General features: G+C 42.5%; 2 protein-coding genes across 2 annotated transcripts; both read right to left on the bottom strand.

Annotated features, from left to right (window-relative positions):
• Positions 1-496: 496 nt before the first annotated feature.
• Positions 497-7,649, bottom strand: gnao1b (guanine nucleotide binding protein (G protein), alpha activating activity polypeptide O, b). Its single transcript, XM_031758096.2, has 8 exons — positions 6,767-7,649; positions 6,579-6,621; positions 4,168-4,309; positions 3,709-3,869; positions 3,483-3,611; positions 3,277-3,406; positions 2,348-2,501; positions 497-2,267 (listed from the first exon to the last, which is right to left on the bottom strand). Exons 1-8 carry the CDS (start codon positions 6,882-6,884, stop codon positions 2,080-2,082), a joined length of 1,065 nt encoding a protein of 354 aa, XP_031613956.1. The 5' UTR covers positions 6,885-7,649; the 3' UTR covers positions 497-2,079.
• A 2,643-nt stretch (positions 7,650-10,292) lies between these two features.
• On the bottom strand, positions 10,293-22,029 carry tradd (tnfrsf1a-associated via death domain). The gene is made up of 5 exons (XM_031758065.2): positions 21,928-22,029; positions 15,626-15,786; positions 15,244-15,524; positions 14,045-14,189; positions 10,293-11,121 (listed from the first exon to the last, which is right to left on the bottom strand). Exons 2-5 carry the CDS (start codon positions 15,774-15,776, stop codon positions 10,823-10,825), a joined length of 876 nt encoding a protein of 291 aa, XP_031613925.1. The 5' UTR covers positions 15,777-15,786; positions 21,928-22,029; the 3' UTR covers positions 10,293-10,822.
• Between the last annotated feature and the right edge of the window lie 1,569 nt (positions 22,030-23,598).

Genomic DNA, 23,598 nt, shown 5'->3' with positions numbered 1-23,598 from the left:
GCGGCGCTCTGCGGCTCTCGGTGAAACAGAGCAGTAATGAACATCGTACCCATTAAACTGACAGAAGCAGGTCAGACAGCTGATCCAGCCTAGTCATTCAATATATGAATAGCTCCTTGTCTGCAGCGATGGAACACTTTTAACCTAATAAATCGAGAGCTGCTGTGCGACGCCTCTGATCCCCGCCATCCGCCACATTTCACCGAGTGCTGCCCCGCTGCCGCGCAGGACCTGCTCCCAATCTTTTATACATATTTCTGACACTAAATACAAAGCTGTGCTCACCAGGCGATGAAGCATTAAAAGTGGTCCACTCTCATAATGTTCAGCCTAATTTCCCGGTCTAACCTTAATTCTCTGCACAGATTAAAGCAGGTCAGCGTTTGTTTAAAGTTTTGTTTTTGTTTTTTCCTGAGCAGCGTTGCAACCATGACAGTCTCGTTTTTTGTTTTCCTTTCAGTCCTGTGTAATCAGACTCAGACCACAAACGCAGGGATAGTTAGGAAAAGTGTGGCTTTAATGTAAACACAACATTCGATTGGCTCAGCACAAACATTCCACATGAGAGCAACCAATAAACTACTGAATAGGATGAGGGGTGCAGCACAAAAACATTCACAGTAAAAAAAAAAGAGAAAGAAAAAAAATCTGGTATAATCATAATATATATATACAGTACGGTGCTTTTTTTAAGGTGAAAATGGAGATATGAGGGTTGATATGTGATGGCTAGAGAGTATACAGGGGTGGGAAGATGAATTTCTGGGTGCATGGGTGAAAATGGAGAGCTGTTTTTTTTTTTTTTTTTTTTTTTTCCTTCTCTGTGAAAAGAGAAACATGACAGAAGAAAGGAGAGAAGGGGAGGAGAGGGGAGTGGTAGGATAATGGTTCCCTCCTCACTGATCAGGAGGGGGGAGGCGAGGAGGAGGAGGGAGCGGGGGAAGAAAAACTTGACTCCCCAGACAGAGGCTGCCTCAAATGAAATTGTTCTCCTCGTGCAGTCTTCTATTTCTACACAGATTCACATCGAAGGGTCACGCACCACATGGAGAACAAGATGTCATCGGAGGGCTGATTTCTACCCTCTGAACCGAAGGCGGGAATCGGTGCACCCCAGTTATTTTGTGACAGGAAATAAATAAGGTGGCATGGGATTTCAGGAGGTAGGAGGAGGCATGTAGGGCGTGAGGCTTAAATAAATAAATCATTCACTGATAATAACATTTTATATCTGTTGGTTAAATAATAGAGTCAATATAATGAGCTATGATTTCTGATCCTATTCCCCTAACTGTCGTTCTCAGATGGTTGGCACTGATATGACTATTTTGTATTTTATTTTTTCAAGAGATATCATTGGCTGTTAGGTATTTCCTCAGGCTACAGGAGGCCAGTGGTGATGGGCAGCCACTCTGAACAGAAGGATCCTCTCTTCTAATCGTGATTAAAGAAAAGAGAAAAACGAGAGTGGAACAGACCTGGGGGGCTACTCCGTCATGTGCGCGTCTGAAGGAAAGTTTAAATAAGCCTCCTTCTTTTCCATCCATAACCCTCAGCCACAAGTACAGCACCTCCCTGACATCCCCGTCGCCATCTCCACACACAGCAGCTCTTCAAACGGAGCACCAGAGGCTGTATTCAGTCCAAAGAGGCGAGCCTTGAGACTTGCACTTAAAAACAAAAATGCCCACAAATTCTGGGGGCAATATTCCACGTTGTGCTTAACCCCCCCCCCCCAAAAAAAAGAGCACGCTCCTCGCATTACATTTTGAGCTCCGGCTGAATAAACCCCTGGTGCTGCCGCTTCTGACCCTCCCGGTTGTTGACACAGTCATCGACGAAACAGCAAACATTCAGCTCAAAAACACATTTAAAAAAAAAAGGGGGGGGATTTTATACTGAAATCAAAATAAGAGGAAGAGGAACAAATCATGGCAATAATCCAGTGTGGTGTCTGACGGCAGCTCTTTGGGTCCGTTTGGACGTGTAGAATTACATATTTATGTGTTTAAGTATCATCAAAATTATCATTATTAACACCTCATACACTCCATGACAACCTCTGTGCTTGGCCAGGCCTCAGTATAAGCCACACCCTCTAAGGTTGTTTGCAATAATGATGTCGGTGACGGCATCAAACACTACCTGGATGTTTCCCGTGTCTGTGGCACAGGTCAGGTGACAGTAGATCTCCTTGTTTGGAGAGCGGTTCTTACTCTCAAACTGAACCTGAATATATGCAGTAGCGTCTTCGTAAGTGTTAGCACCTGGAGAGAAAACAGCAGAGGGCGATTAAAGCGCGTCGCTTTGCTCGGGAAGCCGCTCCGACTGAGGGCGCGGGACTCACCTGTGTATTCTGGAAAACAGATCGTCAGCGGGGACTTCTTTATCTTTTCAGCGAACAGATCCTTCTTGTTGAGGAAGAGGATGATGGAGGTGTCGATGAAGAACTTGTTGTTGCAGATGGAATCGAAGAGCATGAGTGATTCGTGCATGCGGTTCTGCGGAAAGAACAAGTAAAACAATGAGGGGAGTCTAATAAAAACACACACAGGCCCAAAGGAAAGCCAGCAGCGCTTCAGTAAAGATAGTTTCTTACTGCTTTTGTTACTTGGACACAGATTTGCATCGTCACCACACACAGGCCCAGTCTGAGCCCAGAAAAACCCTGATAAACTATAAATTGCACTCCCAGCTTTAATGATTGTTTAATCGCTTCTGTTATGAAACAGAACAAACATACATTTTACAGGATTATTATTATTCCTGTTAACTCAGCCGAGGCACTTGGCAAATATGCATGTGTGGGGGTTTTCCGTCACAGAGGCCTTTTAGAGAGGTTTTAGCCAAACACAAAGAGAAATCACCAGCCTTGTCACATTTTTAACCACTTTTGCTCATCTTAGTCTGATTTTTTTTTCTTTTGCACTTGAATTATTTGGAAATCACAGGGAAAGGCATAGAGCTTTGTCAAGTATGGTGACGAAAGTATTAAGCCAGGGGGGAAAAAAAACTGTATGTGTCCAATTTATATTAAAGAAGAAAGTAAGAAAACAATGATAAATAAATGAATAAGAAGTGTTTTTTTCTTAAAATTTAAAGTCTGAGGATGGAATGAGGTGGTGTGTAGATTGTACATCCTACCTCTGAGACAAATAGAGATTCTATAAATACATATTTTTATACAAATATATAACATGTGGCGAAAAAAAACTTGCCATAAAATGGCAAAGTTTTATTGGATTAGCGTCAGTGGTAGGATTCAGTCATACTTACAGTTGTTTCATCTTCATGGAGTACCTGGTCGTACCCACTCAGAGCGACGCAGAAGATGATGGCCGTCACATCTTCAAAGCAGTGGATCCATTTCTTCCTCTCTGACCTCTGACCTCCCACGTCAAACAGCCTGGAAAAGGGCGGGGGGTGTCAATACAGAGTGGGAGCAGAAAACCTTTGAACTTGGAGCTGCAGCGGCGTCCTACCTGAAGTGGAGGTTTTTGAAGGTGAAGTGGGTTTCGACGATACCAGTGGTCTTCACTCGGGTTCTCAGGATGTCCTGCTCTGTGGGCTGGTAGTCTGCCGCACCGATTCGGTCTAAACTGTCCAGATAGCTGATGAAGGAAGACGAGAAAAGCAGTAGATTGAAATGGTGGATTTTTTGTTTGTTTCTTTGTTTTTTTTCTTTTGTAGTCTTTTTGCTCAACTCACTATTTAGCCGAATCATTAAGCTGGTATTCTCGAGCACGGTTGAAGCACTCCTGAGTCCCGGCGTCGGCCCATAAACGTTTCATAGCGCTGAGGAGCTCTGCGGAGTACGGCTCTGTGTCCTCCATACGACTGACCACATCACAAACCAGCTTAGCATCGGCCTGCACGAGCACATTTCATTAGATCAGGGGAGAGCAACTAAATTATATCAGTATATTTATTATTCATCATCTGTCAGAGCAGTATATATGGGGCTTTTTAAATATGATGAATCAAAATACACATCTGTTCCTCTAAATGGACGCTACAAAAAAGTTGAAAAGTACACCAGATAAAACTGTTGCATCCAGTCCTTAAATCAGAACCCAAAGATACTGTGAACTACATGAGACCAAACTTCGAGGTTATTTTGTTAAAATTGCAGCTTCTGAAGAGCTGACGGGTGAGGGTAAGACTAACTTTTCGATCCTTGTCTCCAAACTCAATGCCCAGTGAGTCCATGGCTCGAAGGATGGCTGCCAAGCTCTGGATGGTGTTACTGTAGACCACAGGCTTGTACTGCTTCACATCATCCCCAGAAAAGCCATCTTCATGGATAATCCTGCACAAGTACAAGATATTAAAGAGGGAAAAGTCAGACTAGTCCGTATGCTAATGCACAGCTAAATAACTGCCTTTTCACAATAACAGTTCTGCCTCTGTGTGTGCGCACGTGTGTGAGGTGGTTACTGTCTTATCATGCTCTCTCCCGTGTTCCTCCCATCTCTGCCTTAAATCCATCTTTAAGTGTGTGTGTATAGTGTGTATAATGAGGCAGAAATTGATCACACACTCCGTAATTGGGCAGTAATGTGATATTTATAATTTATGATGGGAAATGGGGTGGAATCAGTCAGAGCACCAATCAATCACACAGTTAAACTCCTCCATAATCCGGGTAGCATTAAATCATCCATCAGGACATCCTCACCCCCTGGCTTGATCGATAAAATGTCAGGTGCATCCTCCTGAAAACTGACCCACGATCCACGTTTGAACTCCTTAAAGCGGGCACCCCGTCCCCTCGCTTGTCATCAGCGATTGATATTTGATTTGGGGGGGTGGGGTGGTAAATACGGGATGACGGTTTTAATATATTCATCTCATTAGTGCGCATTACGAAAAGATGTTTCACGGCAGGGAGATCAGCCTCACGCCCTGAATCTCCACCACCATCATAAAAATTAACAGTTGTGTGAAATAAAACATTAACCCAGAGGGAAACGGGAGCAGAGGTGCCATCCAAAGCTGATAATGATTATACCGGTCGATTAATCGCTCATGCAGTCAGTATTTCCAAAGTGAAAATACTCAAAATACAATTACAGATGAAAGAAAAGCACCATTCAATCATCAGAATAAGTTCCTGACAATCAACTAATTGGTGAAGCTCTAAGATTACTGTGACTATTGATCAATACTACAAGGACGCGTGTGTGCACAAAATGCTTATAATGACAAAAAAAACCTGCATAATAATAACTATTCTGACTAAACGAGATACAGGGAAGTGGATAGTTGTTATAAAATTATGAAATTATTAAGAATTCAAAGCACTAGTTTAAAGTATATGCTACTAATAAAGACCATTCGCAGAGTGTGACAGTGGAAATGTATATAAATAGACATGCCTGACATTTCTGCAGCTGCAGCTGACTGCCGTGGCAAGTGCTACATCAATCTATCGATGAAGCTGCTCCTTGTTTAATTCACTCAGTCCATGTGGAAAATTTACTCTGGTGTGTGTGTCTGTGCTGGCTCTACTAAGGCTTTTCAAACATTTCCTGTTGCCTCTCTTTTACAAACTGGCTAGAGTGAAACTGCAACACTGCCTAAATACCAACCTGCAAGATGATGAGTTGACAAATCAAAATCAGGGCATGCAACCTGAACTCTCCAATACCTAAACTTTATGACTCATGATGTGTGTGTGTGTGTGTGTGTGTGTGTGTGTGTGTGTGTGTGTGTGTGTGTGTGTGTGTGTGGTAAAAACCCATCCATCTGCTGCTTGCTTGGGCTGAAGGAAGCCCTGAAAGTGTTTGTAAACACTATCTGGCCCAGTGTGTGGAGTTCAGGGAAGAGTGGTGAGTTATGGGCAATCAGAGACCGCAGGGAGGGTAATGAGGTGAAGGGAAGAGGCATGGAGGGAGGGCGCAGTCAGTGCAGTTGCAGGAAGGAGACACAGAGATGTTTCACAGGACAGAATAAGCAGAACAGCGTGGCTTTTTCATACTGAAACATCGAGAAACTTACCTAAGAGGGTTAGAGGAGATGACAACAGTGATTTAAAACATCAAAGAGTGATTTAGCTCAGACGGGGAGGTTTGGATGCTGTTTTAGAAGCCATATTTCTGCGTAAATCGGCTTTATGGGCAAAGTACTCCCGGCGATATCGGGCACTTAAAGCCATTAAGATTAAAAGCAGAGGTATTCACTAATGGACCTGTAGTCCTCACTGTAATTCACACACACACACACACACACACACACGCACGCACACACACTCGCATACGGAGAAACAACACCCACACCTCCCCAGTCGCACACTCCCTGTAGTCAAGCGAAAGCCTCGTTAACTACATTTCAGCACCCCGGCGGTGAACAGCACCCTGGGACGCACCGGTGTGGCCTCCGCAGCCTCACTGTCGGTCTGCAGGAGGTGCTCGAGTCACCGGCACTCCTCCTGGGTTATACGGCCTCTCGAAACATGGCGGCTCAACCTGCCTTAGCCCATATAGGGGAGGCAGGCGCAATCTCGGGCCTTTCACTCTCGATGTGTGTAAGAGGGTCGAAATAAGGCCCCGAAAAAATTAAAATTCACGGACACTTACTTCATCTGCTTGACGATGGTGCTTTTGCCGGACTCTCCGCCGCCTGTAAAGAGGGGAGGAGAGCAAGAGTGAGAGCCGGCAGAGAAATCAGTACCACGGAGAGCACCTCCGCCCCATACAGTCCCACCAAAAGAGGTAGACCGAGCCGAGGAGGCGAAGCCCCGCGGCCGGGGCGGCTCTGATCTTACCGAGCAGGAGGAGTTTGACGTCCTTGGCGGCGACCAGCCCGTCCTCTTTCAGGTTTTTCTCGATGGCCTTGCTCCGGTCCAGAGCGGCGCGCTCCTCGGCGCTCAGCGTACATCCCATGTTTCCAGGCGAATGAGCAATCCCGTCGTCTCCCCGGTCCGCCCTGTCCCTCGCCGACTCTCTGTCACTGCGTTGTCTCGCTCGCGCTCTCCTCCCGCGCGGTCTGCTACAGCATTAGGCCCGGATTGAGGGCGAAACGGAGCCGGGATCCCGAAACGGTCTTTTCTCCGTGACTGTGAGTCTCTGGCTCCGTCCCCTCTATCAGAGGGGGTTGAGAAGGGGGGTGGGGAGGTGGGGTCGTTGTGCTCGAGCCTGCGGGGTTGGGGTTGTTGTTAGGTGGGGAGGGGGGGGTCTCGAGCGCGCTCTCTCTCTCTTTTTCTCTCGCTCTACAGGGCGGCGCTGATGGTGATGATGGCAGCGAGCGCGAGCGATTTCATCGTATCTTTTTTTTTTTTTTTCACGAAAGCAGGCAGGAGGGGCGCTAGAGAAGGAGGGAGGGGAGGGGAGGAGGAGGAGGGAAAGCTGCGCGAGACTCACCTAACGCGGACAATCTGGCTGACGTCAGAGGAGCCGAGCTCTAATCACGTCCGATGAAAGATTATTCAAATGAAAGAGTCGTTTAAATGGCAAACGTCCCCCCCTCTGTGTCTCGTGGCATCAGTGGAAATCGTGCAGCGGTGGGAACGTTAAAACGCCCCAACGCGGTCACCGTCTATTCCCTGGGACAAGCATGACGTGCGATTATGTCAACAACATAAATAGGACTGACCTTGTGATCCCGGCGAGCGAGTTTACTATGTAGAAGTACTACAGTGATTTTTAAATAACGTTGTTTTAGGAGTTAAATATAAATTCCGTGTATCCTATGCACAGGTATGCTATATAACGTCTGTCGTTGGGTAAATGTAACGGTGTAAAGCAGCGTAATCGCAGTCATCCATACAACCACTAGCATAAACAACTGTTTATGAATGCAAATATAACACTTAAAAAAAATTGTTAAATATTACATTTAAAATCTTAATCTCATTAAAAGCTGCATCAGGAAAAATGTGAAGAGCAAAAATTCCCAAATGAATGTGGTGAAAGGCACAAAAAACCCCTCTGCGAAACAGGGAAGTGGTCAAAAGTTTACATCCACTCATCATAGGTATAAATGTCACTGTAATTTGGGGCTTTTAATTATTGTTTTTGTAACTGTTCTTTTTCTAGGGTGACGTAATTGTACAGGATACATCTTTAATGACTTTAAAAGACAATAATTTGGCGAATATACACCCCACTAATAATTGCTTAAATGTCCCTTAGCAAGTTGCACCTCAACCAAATGCTTTTGGTAGCCAACAACAAACTTTTGGCATAATTCTGTATACTCAGCCATTTTTCTTAGCAGAATTGCCTTGAGGTGAAGTTGAACAATTTGGAGGTAATTGCCTTTTTTATTATTCCATTTATTTTGTGAAATGTACCAGTACCAGTGGCAGCAAAACAGCCCCAAAACACGATGGTACCATCACCATGCTGACAGATGGAACAGTGTTCTACAGTGAAAGCCTCACCTCCTCCAAACATGCCTCTTGTGATCAGAGCAGGGACTTTTTTTCTTGGTCAGCACCCTTTCAGTCCATGACAATGTAAAACTGGCTTCACTGTGGACAGAGACCCTGTTGTTACAGCAGTTTTCAGTTCATGGCAGGCATGAGTCCTTGTGGCTCCCGGGTTGTTCCTGAACATTCTAAACAATTTCCTCTCATCTGAGGGTGACAGGTTGAGTCTTCTGCCAGATTTTGGTAAAGTGAGGACATATCAGAATAACTTGTACGTATGTACAATAGTTTGAACGGATGATCTTGCAATCTCCAGTTGTTTAGAAATGGCTCCTAGAGACCTTCCTAACTTGTATGAATCTACAAGTCTCCTTCTTAGATCTTCATTGAGTTCCTTGGACTTTCCTTGGAGAACTGGTCAGTCCAACGAGTGCTGTTAAACAAATCCTTTTGCCAGCAAAGAAAAACTACCAGTTGTAGTTAATCATAATCACTAAGGAGAATGAACAGTGGTGTTGTCAGTTTTAAAGACATTGTAGAACCTTTTGCACCACCTATTTAAAGTTTTAAGTCAGTGTTTGCACATATTTGAACCTGTATGCTTTTCACTCTTTCTAGATTAAAGGACAGCAGCAAATTCTTGTTTTGTAAGTTATTAAAGATATATTCTGTACAATCATTCCACCCTGGAAAAAGAACAGTTCAAAGAAATAATTAAAAGCTCCAAATTGAGGTTACGGACATCCACACCTGGACAACTGATTGCTCCAGACCAGCAAACTGCCACAACGTCTGCTTTTTTTTCTTCTTCTTTTTTTTTTAAGAGTTGCTCAGAGTTGGTGATGATCAGTTAATCAAGTGCATTTGATTAGCAGCACCTGGCTGCTACGTAGCAACTTAATTCCCACGAAAGCAGGAAGGATGTAGCTACTTCGTTTTTCACAGAACGACACAGAGTCCTGTAAAAACTTTCTTTTTGCATGTGCCTGTTTATAGGTTTTGGACAAACATACACAGCCATTCAGATGAAGTCTCTTTCAGGTAAGTCTTTGCTGATTTCAACAACACACAACCAAACCACATCCTGCACATATCCCATCAGCTTAGCTCCACAAAAAAAGAACGTGTATCCAAACTGGCTGACCTGTTGTCCGCACCTGTTCACCTGCTGACCCCAACCCACAAGAAAAAATGATGTGGATTCATTTTATTCTCCATCATTATGGTCTAAATGTTTTCTTGAATTCATCTTTTAACCTCTATCAGGCCTAAAAGTCATATCATTTAAATCACTTGACGGTATTAACAATATCAGTGTCAGCTTAAATCAACATATGCCACATCGTGTCAGTGCGGGAGTAAATCTCTCTGTACTCCATAAACCCACAAAATTCCCAGAAATATAACTGAGGACGCGGCCTAGCTATCACCAGCAGTTAGAGCAGCAGGGACGTGTGTGTTTAACTTAGGACACTATGTATGTCTATTTGAAGGGTCTGTATCGCATTAGTGTGTGTGTGTGTGTGTGTGTGTGTGTGTGTGTGTGTGTGTGATAAACACGTCTAATCCACACATCACATCTGGATGGATGGTCAAGTTGAGTAAAAAAAAAAAAAAGTGGGAGAGGGGCTCTTTTACAGTGGACCCTGAATGAAACCAGCACAGGAGCTCAACCTGTAGAAGCTCCATCCATCTTTGACAGCCAAGCTGAGATAAAACACACACACACCTACCTCAGATCCGCCCTGAAGCACCTACATCATGACTCAAGCAGTGACACACACACACACACACACACACACACACACAGACGTTCAGCATCGGCAGTTCAATCATGTGCACGTGTGTGAGTGACAGCGAGCGCTGGTGGAGAGGGAGGGCGGATTAACACTAAATTATACCTGAGGGACTTTTGACAAAATGGTGTTTTCAGGTTTAATTACACTAATGCATCAAACAGAAACATGAAGCTTGTTTTGTTTTTTTTTGTCTTTTTTTTGTTCCTCAATCATTTAATTTAAATGCACCCATTTTGTAGGAGAAAAAAAACTGTTTCGCACTCATTAGAAAGAAGACCCAACAGGTTCCATCTGTAAATTGACTTTAAAAGGAGAAACATGATGACAACGGTTTAAACAGTGCATTAAACTCATGACAGCATTTTTTTTAAACAGTGGTGACAGATCATTCAACTAAATGAAAACAATTATCAATAATACTAATAATTGAAAAGCAAAGACGTGAATCATTTAATATACGCACATACTCCCACACACACTCCTACACGCACACACACACACGGGGGATGATTTGAGGGATGGGATGTTGTCGATGACAGACGTGAAGAACAAACACACTGTGTGTATAACATAAGCAGGCAGGACAAAGTCGCCACTCCTTGCACAGAGAGGACTCCGCCCCCCTCTCTGTTTTCACAACTCAGACTCAGAGTTACTCTCGCGGCTGCAGGTCCAGAATATTTTCAGCCAGGCTTGTGAGTTTGCAGTCCTCCAGTGCTTTGACCAGTCGGCTCAGCTTGGCTGCCCTCCCCTCCGCCTGGATGAAGCGGCTGAGCAGCTGATAGGCTTGCTCATACAGCCCTTCTCTCTCGTACTCGTAGGCCAGGTTGTCTATGGCTGGGCCCTTCAGAGCGCGGCAGTTCTTCCCCAAGGCCCTCCCTACGTGCTTCCACTGACGGCCCACTCCGTTAGAAAAGCTCTGCACATCTGCCGCTGTCAGCATTCGGTCCTCTGATGGGGCCACAGGATAAAGATGAAGGGAAAGCATTAATGTAAACCGCACTCAAGTACGATTACATAAACAGTGTTTTACAAACAGATGTAAACAGCAAGCTCTTACAGAAGAACTTAGGGCAGGGGTGTCAAAACTCCTATTAGTTCACGGGTGACAGTGAGCCGAATTCTAAAACCAATACATAATAATGTATATATTAAAAAAATTTTAAAAACCACTCCTCAAGTGTTTCCATTTCTGAGGTATAAAAACCTGAGCAAGAGTCAAGATTTTAATAATAGCTGGAACCATAAAGCTAAATGAAAGAAACCCATCATCCCACTCCACTAAAAAAAAAAAAAAAAAGAAAAAAAAATGGCAGACAACAGAAATGAGCACTTTCTTTAAAAAAACTGCTCATTTAATAAGAAATGTATTCATACACCAGATGACAAAAATAATCTATGCGTCTCTCCATGTTTCCACATAAACAGAGTCCATCAATCCATCTTTTTAACTGCTTATCCAATTCACGGCTGCAGGGACAATGGAGCCAATCCCAGCTGTCACAGGGTGGAGGCCGGGTGCCCCCTGGACAGGTCGCTTGTCTGTCAACTATTCCCACTCTCATTCACACCAATGGGCAATTTAGAATCACCAATAAACCTAATGTGCATTTTTTGAATGGTGGTGGGAAGCCTGTGGATTTAGAAAGTCACTAAACCCTCACAACATTTCAAAATCTACAAATACATTTTCACTTCCCAAACTTTTCCACTCCCGTGTAGTATTCCCAGCATCACCACGTGAAGACTCACATTTCAATTTATTGAAAAATTCAAGTTTTAAAAAAATTTACTGAGAGCCTTTAGCGAGCTGCTTCAGTCACACATTCGAGTCTTTTGATGTAGTGTTTCTTTTCAGCTGATAACTCCAAATGCTTTTCTAAAAATGTCCAGGTGAGAGCACCTTGGGAGGGAGCCCTAAGCAAATAGTAGTACCTGACTCTAGTACAGCAAACTAAATAGTCATATAATCAAAACTACAGTATTTCATACTAATACTGTAGTTTTCCAGGAATAAGTGCACACCTGAATCCTCAGACCAGCAGTGTTACCTTCTCCGCTAATGTCCAGTCATCCCCCACTGTGAGTGTATGACTAGGAGAAAAGCTAAAGGCTGCAGCTTTCAACCCAAACTTAAACACCAATAGGACTTGTGTACAGGATGCATTATTAATTCCTTGCTTCTCATTTAGTGTTGATGTCAGTTTGGCTGCTGTTTTATACATAAGGGACACTCAGCACCTTTGGAAACTCCTGTAAACATCTGTAAAATTAACCACATTTATTTTCAAGCTTCAGATTTTTTCGAAACATGTAAACCATTTTTCTAATAGGTAAGTGAAATTTAGCCATGTCGGTCCAGTTTTAAATGCAGGAGCAAAGACTCAACAAGAAGGGCTCATCCAGTTGTGAGGCTAGAAGAGAGGCAGAGCATCTGCCAGTCATGTATCATGACACTGCTGATGGTACACCCATCAAACGTTTAAGACCCCTGAAGTTGTATGACCTCCCTGTGGACATTTAATAAATCCTTTTTCTAGATAGAGCTCCCATTGCATACAGCTGGAAAAAAAGCTTAAGTGGATGCACCCCTACACTGTTTAATTTTAATGTACACCGACAGGACTTTCATACTTTAGTACTACACTGTCCTTTTGCCAGCTGTAGCTGCAGATTCTGCATATTCATTCATTTCATGTGCTTTAAGATTATAAAACAGCTTTAATGAGTAATTTTCAGTCAGATGGGGACAGTGATACCACCTGTAAACACGCATTTTACCTGACACAACTACAACTATTCCATGTGGGCAAGTTGCTCTTTAGACATTCAGCAGTTACAGAGCAACACTAGCACACATCTGGAGACTAAAATTCATTCATTTTCCTAACCGCTTTTATAATTCAGGGAGAGGTGAGGCTGGAGCCTATCCCAGCTGTCATAGGGGGATAGGTGGGGTATGTCTACCTCTCCAGGCTATCTGGAGAGCTGGACCGGTGGATTTGAACCCAGGACTTCTCACTGTGAGGCAACAGTGCTACCCACCTGACCAATGTCCTACCAAGTCTAAAGTTCATCTTAACTTCACTACCTCCTGAAGTGCATATTGCACTTAGCACCTTTAAGTTCACTGGTTTGGTTTTCTGGCTCACTGCTTCAGCAAGCAGCTGGTCTCAAGCAGTAAACATTACTTGCTAAGCACCAAACAACAAACAGGCAAAGTCAGTGAAAAGCCTGTGATCACAGAGCTGTATAATCTGATTGTTCGTATGGAAAAAACTGATCAGAGCAGCTTTAAAGTTGTGCACTTGCATGATCAAAAACACTGAAAAATCAGGTGCAATTAATAAAGACCAGTCAGTTCATTAACGAAAATCCCTGCTGTTGTACTTTCACACTTTCCTTTTTCCCCATCAAGACCACCAACATCAATTTACAAACCCCAGGAGAGCTTTAATGTGTCACTGGGTGTTTAATTTCAGTTGTTTGGCAGCCACCAAATCTCCTGCGTTTTTATTAATTCAAATTTTAGTCGACCCAATATGAAATCAGTCCAAGTATGCAAACCAAATACATTATTTGCAGGCATTAATCTCTTCCCACTGACTGGCTGAAATAGGGAGTAAGCTGAAACAGTATTGACTTCATGTGCTGCCGAGAAAAAAAAAAGGCAATCAACAAAGTTCTGTCAGCTTCTTGGATTTAAATAAATTTGTTTTTGCAGACACATGAGGAGAACGAGGAGATGGCAGTAATCCCACCATTTGTAAATGAACGACCATCCTCGATAGTTAAATTACAGAGAATATCTAAATAATATACTGTGGACAGCACACCACACACATGACTAGTAACAAGGACCGTCTCGACTCACCAAACACTCTGTTCTGAAACTTGAAGCAGTTGCTGGGAACGGGAGACTCTTCCTGCGTGATGACGGACTGTGAGGCAGGACCGCGGGCCTGACTCTGCAGCTGCTGCTCGAGCTCATCGATCTCCTCATCGCGCAGGCGCTCCGGCTGAAAGGCACAAAATGGCAGAAATCACTAATAAATAAAAATAAATGAGAACGTCAAAGTGGGCACAATCTCGGAGGGCCATAGTGACTACAATAAATGGCCATGGCTTAAATTTGGCAGAAACAGGAGATTATATGTTTCACAATACTAAATTTTGTGGTTACATTTTCAGTGGATCCGAAATGCTGCAGAGCAAGTACTCACAGGAACTAGAAAGAGAGAGGATAATTCCCATATTGGCTTCTCTTCATTGGCTCTCTGGTAGAATCAAATTTAAAATCCTGCTCCTCACATACAAGGTCTTGAATAATCAGCCCCCATGTTAATGACCTCATAGTACCATATCACCCCATTAGAGCACTTTGCTGTCAGACTGCAGGTTTACTTGTGATTCCCAAAGTATTTAAAAGTAGAATGGGAGGCAGAGCCTTCAGCCTCCCAGTTTGGATTCAGGAGACAGACACCCTCTGTCTCCTGAATCCAAGGATTAGGCTTAGAACTTTCCTTTTTGGTAAAGCAAATAGTTAGGGTTGGATTAGGTGATCCCTGAATGCCCCCTTAGTTATGCTGCAATAGGTTTAGACTGCTGGGGGCTTCCCATGATGCATTGTTCCTCCTTCTGGTCTCTTTTCACTCTCTATGTGTTTGACACCTCTCTGCATTTAATCATTAGTTATTATTAAATCTCTGGCTCTCTTCCACAGTGTGTCTTTTGTCTTGTCTCCCTCCCCTCAAACTCAACCGCTCCCAGAAGCTGGCTGTGTGGAACTCTAACGAGTGATCAGGCTGAACTGTCACTGAGAGAGAGTGATTTGCAGTGTTCGGTCAGGTTTAGCTTTCAGGAACAGGTATGACTATAACAAACCTGCTTGTGTGAATCTTTGTGAAAAAGTTCTTGACTGTTTCACATTGCAGCTAAATTACCTTGCAAGAAAAAATCCCATTAGAAATCGAAAAGTGTCAGGCACGATGAGGTGAAATGAGATCTACTTTTAAAATGTTTTTGCCTCTTTAAAATCACTGGAGGATAGTTTAACAGGAACATCAACCTTACCTGTGACAGGTTGATGTGCTGTAGGCAAAGATCCAGCTTGTCCAGACACCGATCCAGAATATGAGTGCCTGCCTTGAGCTGGGTTTCCACAGTTAACTCCTGGGGCAGAGCGAGCAGCCGGCAGGCGTGCTGGCAGAGATACTGCCTCACCGCTCCAGAGCTGTAGCTCTCCAGGAACTGACGACATGCTGCCACATTCACAAACTTCACCTCCACCCCCAGGAAGGGATCAGCGTCATGGACCTTTAGGATCTCAAATGTACCCAGGCCTCCTGCAGAGTCTTAACAGTGGAAGACTATGATTAATCACGGTAAATCCTACAAGAGGTTTTTTCTATTTTAATGAGCATGCCGTATGAGAAATGCCTAACCGGGGGCTCACCTGTAAGTGTCAGCTTGATGACTTTGAAAATGATGAACTTTCCCTGTGGGTCTTTGTAGAGAGAGAGCAGGTTCACACCGGGACACAGCGACTGCAGAAACATGACTGCGCATCCCGTCCATGGACCTCCATCCACAGTCTTGTCTGCCATTCTCTGAACACTATTTGAGACAATTGATGCAGTAAGGTACAGTTTCATATATTGTATATTCATCAAATATAAAGTGAAATATTTCAAGCTTTAATGTATGGCTCATGAAATCAAGTATCTGAAATTAGTAGAATATTTGCCAAGATCGATGAGAATAAAAAGGATTTACAAAGGAAACATCCGCATGTTTATACACTTGATACTTGGTTTGGTGGCTCCTTTGCCACTAATTACTGCATAAGTGCAGTAATGCATAAAACCGATCAGCTTGTGGCACTGCTGAGGTGTTACTGAAGCCTAGGTTGCTTTGATTGTGGCCTTCAGCTTGTCTGTGTTTTGGTTTTGTGTATTTCTCGTCTACTTTGTAGATTTCTTGCGGCGGGAGTTAGGGTCAAGTGAGATGGCTGGTAAATGCAGCAGGGTGAAAACATGGCCAGCAAACCATTTGGTAGAAGTTTTATCGCTGTGGACGGGTCCTAAGTGATGCTGGGAAAGGAAATCGACATCACCATAAAGCTTGTTAGCAGATGGATGGATAAAGTGCTCTAAAGTCTCCTGGTAGACGACTGTGTTGATTTGGACCACCACCAGCAGCAGCAGATGAAATGGCACCCCAAACTGTCACAGACTGTGGAAACTTCACACTGGACTTCAAACACGGTGGATTCTCCACTCTTTCTCACATATCCAGGACCTTGATTTCCAAATCAAATACAAGTTTTACTTTCGGCTGAAGAAAAAACTTTGGGCCACTGAGCAACAGTCCAGTTCTTCCTCTCCTCTGACACCGTCACTGCTTTAGGAGTGGATTGATATTAGCAATGTGACAGTTGTAGCTCTTTCGCTGAAGACGTCTGTATGCGGTGGCTCTTGATGCACTGACACCAGCCTCTGTCAACTCCTTGTGAAATTCTCTCAAGTTCCTGAATCCACTTTTTCCCCTCTACAATCCTCTCAAGTCTTTTGTCATTGTGGTGCAAATTTTACCACACTTTTCATTCTTCTATTCAACTTTCTATTAATATGCTTCAATACAGCACTCTGGGCACAGCAATGACTCTCTATGGCTTATCCTCCGTGAGGAGGGTGTTGATTATCGGCTGGACAACTGTCAACTCAGCAGTTTTCCTAATGATTGTGGTTGACCGCGTCATTAACGAGTATACATACTGTGAAATACAAATTAAATATTCTACCAATATTCCACTACATGAGCTATAAACCATAATAAACTGAATTTAATCAAAAACAAGTCTTGAAATAATTCACTTTGTGTAATGAACACAGAATACATGGAAGTTTACTTTTTTAAATTCAATTACATGAATGATATTCAAGTTCTTGCACTAGCATAACAAATAAGACAGTGAGCCCTACTCTGTCACCTGTTTGTAGGTTTGCTTGTTTGTTAAATTTGAGTATTTTCTCCTTTTCTCTGATTTCTCTTGTCTTAAATGTAATGTTTCTGGGTTTTGTTGTGTTATTTAAACATTTTGCTACATTTTTGGATATAAATTTTTTTTTTAACTGATTCAAGGTAAGAGGCAAGGTGAACCCTGGATCGATCCATCACAGGGCTAACATTTGGAGACAGACATCCACACTTACTCACAGATAATTTTAAAAAATACTGACAGCCGCTAGTGTCACCACTCAGCCTCCTAGTAGATGCACCTATTTCAATTTCAAGCTTTCAATTTCAAAACTGACCTCTAACTTTGAGATCACCTTCAATGAGATTCAAACTCACCTGAGATTTTTAATAGATACACCAACGGTCAACCATTGCTTCGTTCTCGAGTTATCACATTATCGCCCAACAAAGGTCCCCCACCCACTCGCTCAGCAGGATAATGAAAATACCCCATCAGCCTTTTACGACTAAGGGGTAAAAACAACTATTACTCAAACACGCATGTCTTTGGACTGTGTGGTGAAACCGGAGCATGCAGAGGCAACCCATGAAGACGTAGGGAAAATGAAACTCCACAGAAAGGCCCCAGCACAGCAGGAGGTTTGAACCCAGTGTAAATCACTGTTCCTCCACCGTCAGCAGGTAATAAAAACTTGGTGAGAGACGTACGTCATTTCAAATTCAGGCTCTAAATTTTTGATCAATGGTCATTAATTCTACGTCTCATTTTATCTGAAGCAGGAGATTCAGTTTCTAATCGTGTTCACTCAGAGTGATGGGATAATAAACCGTATCACCTCTGCTGACTTAACCGCCTGGACCCAGGGCAGCCAAAATACATCCACCATGTTTCTGGCCTCACTCCACCTTTTTTACCCCAGCTTCCTTCTGAAACCCTCATTACATAAAAACATGTTTAATCTCATCCCTCCCCTCCCCCACTCCAGCCCCTGACTCCTGTGCCCTGGATGAACCGCTGAAACCTGCTGGTGCCGTCTCTATGCATCCTGACTTGGAGCGCTCTGCAGCCAAAGAGGACCCTCTGAGCTGGATTAGGTGCACGTCCTCGCATTTTACTGAATCACAGTATGCTTGGCGGTTAGGTGTACAGGAAACGACTTAGGCAGTATGTAATTATTTGCTATCCTATCAACTGGTACAATGGAAGTATACTGTGAGATTAGTTTAGCAGCTGGATGAGGATTAAGTGATCATCGGGAGCTTAAAATATATAATTCATCCTTTGCTGCCAAAAGCCAACCTCTAGTATTCCCTGGAGAGCTTGTTTGGTGTTTGGGTAACAAAAAAAATTTGATTCAGAAGCATGAATCAAACGAATTCAAAAATGGCTCATTTTGTCCAGTCCAAAAAAATACAAATGATACATTCAGATGACATAAAAGGGTAAAAATGGAAAGTCCTCACATTTGAAAAGCATAAGCAGAAAACATTTCGTAACTCCCCCGACTAAGTTTACAAATGATCATTTTCAATTATAAATGTAGCTTTTTAACATCTATTCGCTTCAATCCATACATAAATATAAGAATAACTGACACTAACTGAGGGCTAATAATTTGTTTAATCATCCCTATAACTGATCATATCCTTATGATGACACAGCATTAAGTTACACTTCTTGCGTTTTTAGTAAAGCTCTCTGTTGGAAAACAAAACATGCCAACTACATGGTGACGCCATGCCATATACCATTCATTCATCTGATGTCAAGTCTGGCAAGAGATTTAAAATGACCAGTAATTCATTGTTTGTTTTTTTTGTGGGGGGCTAAAAAACTTGAAAAATGTGATCACAGGGTCTGCAGGTAACTCTGTTGTATGTGTCATGCCAGAAAAATGTCTTTATTGTCAGGAAAAGACCATCCCTACATGGTTATGTCAACCTGGGGGGAGCATCTTTGACTCAGGTGGTCAACAACCAAGTTGAAGGTCAGTGGTTCAATCCTTGGCATGTCCATTCTACATGCTGTGGTGTTCTTTGACAACATATTAAACCCCAAATCAACCTCCCATGATAATAATCCTCGGCACACCGACAAATCCACAAAGGAAGACCTCAGAGGCAGGAAAGGGAGGGTTATCGTTCCTGTGAAGGTAACACTTGTTACTCAAACATCTTTCAACTGATGGATATGAAGGAAGAGGGGTCAAAAATTCGCATCCCAATGTGAAACACCAGTGGAAAAAATTCATTATTCTTGCTAAGGTGGACAACACAAGCTTCTGTGGCTGAGGGCGTAATTACTTTTTCACACAAATGAATGATGTGGTGAAGCATGCAACCTTTATCTGTAGTCACTGTATCAAAGATCAGAGGTTTGCTCGTCAAAAAGAAAAGCCCAGTTTCCAGAGGATGTACTATGTACTATTTACACAACTGAATATTGATGGAAAACAGCTACAGCTAGGAATACTGATTCCTCATATCCGAAAGATCCTTTCCTTAAAGTAGTTTTAACAGTAACAGTGTGATCTGACCATCCAGAGATATAAAAATGATCTGACTCTGTCAGAGGTTTCACCTTGTGAGAAGTGGGTGGCAAAATCAGAGCCTTCGTGGTCATTCATCATCCGAAGCTTCAGCCTTCTGTGATTAAATCAAGTGGGTTTTTCCGAGGTTACAGTGTTTTTAGTTTCAAGTTCAGTTTGACTTGTTTCTTCGGTGAGCTGCTAGTTAGAGAGGGCAAATTTTCCTCAGCAGAAGTTTGGAAAACCTGAGGCCTTACATGTTGGGAAGGCGCCTCTTTACAGTCAGTATGAATAAGAGGAGCACGTTTTGCATGCAGACCTGTAAGAAGTGACGTTTTTAGTGAAATGACTTGTGTTTTTGATCACCTTAATTTGGCAGACCTTCCAAAACCATTCCAGTTAACCATAAACTTTGTTTGCAGACTATTTTTGCTCAGGCACGTTTATAAACAGTTTGTAAACTGTAAATAATGAATTAAGGGGCAAGAAAAAACATTTAACTCCTCTGGAATATCTGAGGTTTCTGAATTGATTCCCAGCAAAATATTATATGGAAAAAAAGCACACTATGACTAATAACACACCAAATCGGTCACACAATCTGAAATTCCTCCTCTTCATCACGAATGCCTCTAAAAACTGCTACAGAAAGCATCTGACGAAGGGCGCGGCTGGTGAAGGCGGCTGTGTCAGTTACTAATTTCAAGAGTTCATTTGTTATTTTCCACCTTCACTGTTTGTTATCTATCTGTTCATAAAGAACACGAAAATGTTTTCAGTTTATTCAGATTTTGTTTTTATCTTATTTTGACTTAGAAGATCAGATCACATTATTTCCAATGTCATCAAAACAGTTGTGAATTTATTTTTCAATTTAGCCTTAGATCCTTTTCAATTTTATGCTGGCATGGTATCAGAAAACCCTCTTCAGCATGGTTCTTGTGTTTCAAGTTAGAACATTCTGATTAGGGAGACACATCCAACGCGCTGTGTGAGGGGTTCATCTCTGAAAACGACCTTTAGCACCTCTGAACTAACTCAAACTTACATTAACAACTGGAGGCTAATTGTGAATAAGCTATTTATCCCCCTGTACATCGAATATGACTAGCACTTCCACTGTAGGTCGAGTATGGATGACCAGGGTAAACATGCGGAATGAAGCTGACTTAAAATAATGGCTCCTACACCAGCAGCCTGAGCCATGGATCCATGCTTTTATGTCAAATTCTGCCCCTACCATCTGAATGTTGGAGCAGAAAACAAGACTTATCACACCAGGCAATGTCCCCCCCCGATCTTCTATTGCTCAGTTTTGTTGAACCCCTGTGAACTGTAGCCTCGGTCTCCTGATCGTAGCTAGGGTGGCACTCGCTGTGGTATTCTGCTGCTGGTATGGTCTTGTGCAGCTGCAGCCTATTTGCTTCCAAGTTGGATGTGCTATGTTTTCATAGATGCTCTCCTGCATACCTTTGTTGTAACTAGTGGTTATTTCAGTTGCTGTTAATTTCCTATGAGCTCAAAGCAGTCTGCCCATTCGCCTCTATCATCAACAAGGCCATGTGATTGGCTGATTAGATATTTGCGTTAAGAACAAGTGTATCCAATAAAGTCGCCGTTAAGTGTATAATAAATACGTACATCACGTTTACAGCTTTAACTTTAACTTCTAAAGTCAGGCAAGCCAGAAAAAGTTAGAGATCCACTGAACTATGAGCAAAACAATAACAAATGTTGCTATCTGAGGATATTTTATGACATTTCTGTTTCCTAGCTTAAAGTAACAACAAAACCTTCGATTACAGCTTATAAACTCATCATAAATGAAGCCTTACAGAAACAACAGAAAAACACACCCAGAGTTTACTCAAATTATAGACTATGTAACTTTAATGTCAAAGCTATAACTGTTGTCCAACTTTAAACTATGGGACGTGGTTGCTATGCGACCCGTACGTACAGGTGAGCTAGCTGATTACCTTCATAACAGTTTGACAGCTGCATTGGTTTGAGTCAGAACACCGCAAAGATAGCTATTCCGTTTTAAAATGTCAGTGCCTTATACTGAAAGGGATGGAGGTTACTGTGAGAAATGTCACGCAGAATAGATAGAGCTACCGTAAAGCTGCGAGCAGCCACGCCGCTGAAGCGGCCCAAAGCCTCGGGAAGCCCGCACGCCTAGTTTCTGCCTAGGAGGTCCTTTGATTCACCGTGAAGTAACACTTTGATAAGCTCGGCTCAAACTTACCTTAAAACTTTGTTAAAGTGTTTGGTAACGCTTCCTTCTGTGGAATCACACAGACAGTATGAGCTTCCTGGCTTCCCATTGGGTGAGCAGCAATCAAGCTGCGTTCTGATTGGTGGAAATCAACGAGGAAAATCGTGACGGGAAGGAAGTGGTTTTTTTTGTGTGTGTGTGTGTGTGTTTTTCTTTTTAACGTAAACGTTCATATGTAGTTCAACGAATCCCGTTACGAACAATTGTATCTAGCATTTAATCATAAATTTGAACCTGAACCAAAACGCTCAAACATTAAAGAACTGAAACACTTTACTGGCTCTTTGACGAGTCTAATTTCTCACTGTGGTCGCTGGGTTTTTGTGTGTTAACAGATTTAAACAGCTGCTGGGGAAAACCAAAACAATGCACTAGGCATATTTGCATAGTCCCACTGACAGACAAAAACGGTGCAGGGGTGCAAAGGTTTCCCGGAAATTTAGACACAGGTGAAACTGATCTAAGAAATCTAATCAAAAACATTACTCAAATGTAACTTTTATGTCATTTATGAACAAATATATCTGCTGGCTTCAGCTTTTAAGTTTTATTTGGTTTAAATATATTTGTTTTGGGGGGACTTTTAGCCTAACACAACTAAATCTGAATGTATATAGTCATGTGCAAAAGTCTTGAGCCAACAGCTCATTATATTTTGTATAGTAAGAAAAATGTTGTTTTAAGATAAATATGACAACAAAATGATCAAAACATAAAGACAACCAAAAATAAAGGTTACCAAGTGACAGCAAGTCTAAAAAAGTGAGTTTTTAAACTGCTTTTTAATGAAAACCACAGAGTCTGGAGGATCTCAGGCTCAGTGGGAGAGAGTTCCAGAGTCTGAGCACCACTGTGGTAAAAACTCTGTCTCCTTTAGTCCTCACCCTGATCACATGATGTCTAGAACCTGCTGAAGATGTATGGATGTAAAAGTTTACTGATCTACACTAATGTTTGTCCATGAAACACTCAACATGTAACTAAATTAGTAACAGTGTGACGTGTCGGTACTTAAAACACTTTTGCAGTGGCGAACACAGAAGCTTTGTTAAGCCAACAGAACAAGGAATTCCTATCATTCAGATGCAATGATATAAATACATGAATATTAATTTCCAACTTAGAGCATGACACTATTGAAGAGCGAACCAGAGATTTAATGTGGACATCTAAAGTGAAAGCTGCATCAAAAGTTACCCCACGGTTCCTAATAAAAGATTTAATAAATGTGGCATAGTTTCCAATATCTTAGACACAAATCTGCCAGGGGCACAAACAAGGATTTATGTTTTTCTTCAATAAGTTGGAGAAACTTGTCAGTCATCAAAATTCTGAAAGAGTCTACGCACCTATGCAATCTCTGTAACTTAGAAACACATTGGGGCTTAAGAGGTATATAACAGAATGTCATCTGCATAACAGTGATAAGGAATGTCCTTAAAAGCATTCAAAATGTGCTGAAGAGAGAGCAGGTATAACAAAAACAATCAAGGCCCCCAAACTGAGCCTTGCGGCACACATTGTGGCAAGCAAAGGGGTAGAAGGCCTTCAAGACCTCAAGGAGTCATACTTTCTTGTATTTTTTAGTGGTCTTGAGGAACAGTTCTCTGGGCTTTTTGAAGGTCTTTTTTGTCTGTTTTT

Source organism: Oreochromis aureus, linkage group 1 (assembly GCF_013358895.1).
Source record: "Oreochromis aureus strain Israel breed Guangdong linkage group 1, ZZ_aureus, whole genome shotgun sequence".
NCBI classification, from domain to species: Eukaryota; Metazoa; Chordata; class Actinopteri; order Cichliformes; family Cichlidae; genus Oreochromis; species Oreochromis aureus.
Note: the sequence above shows the minus strand (reverse complement) of the source record. Positions and strands in the feature narration are given on the sequence as shown.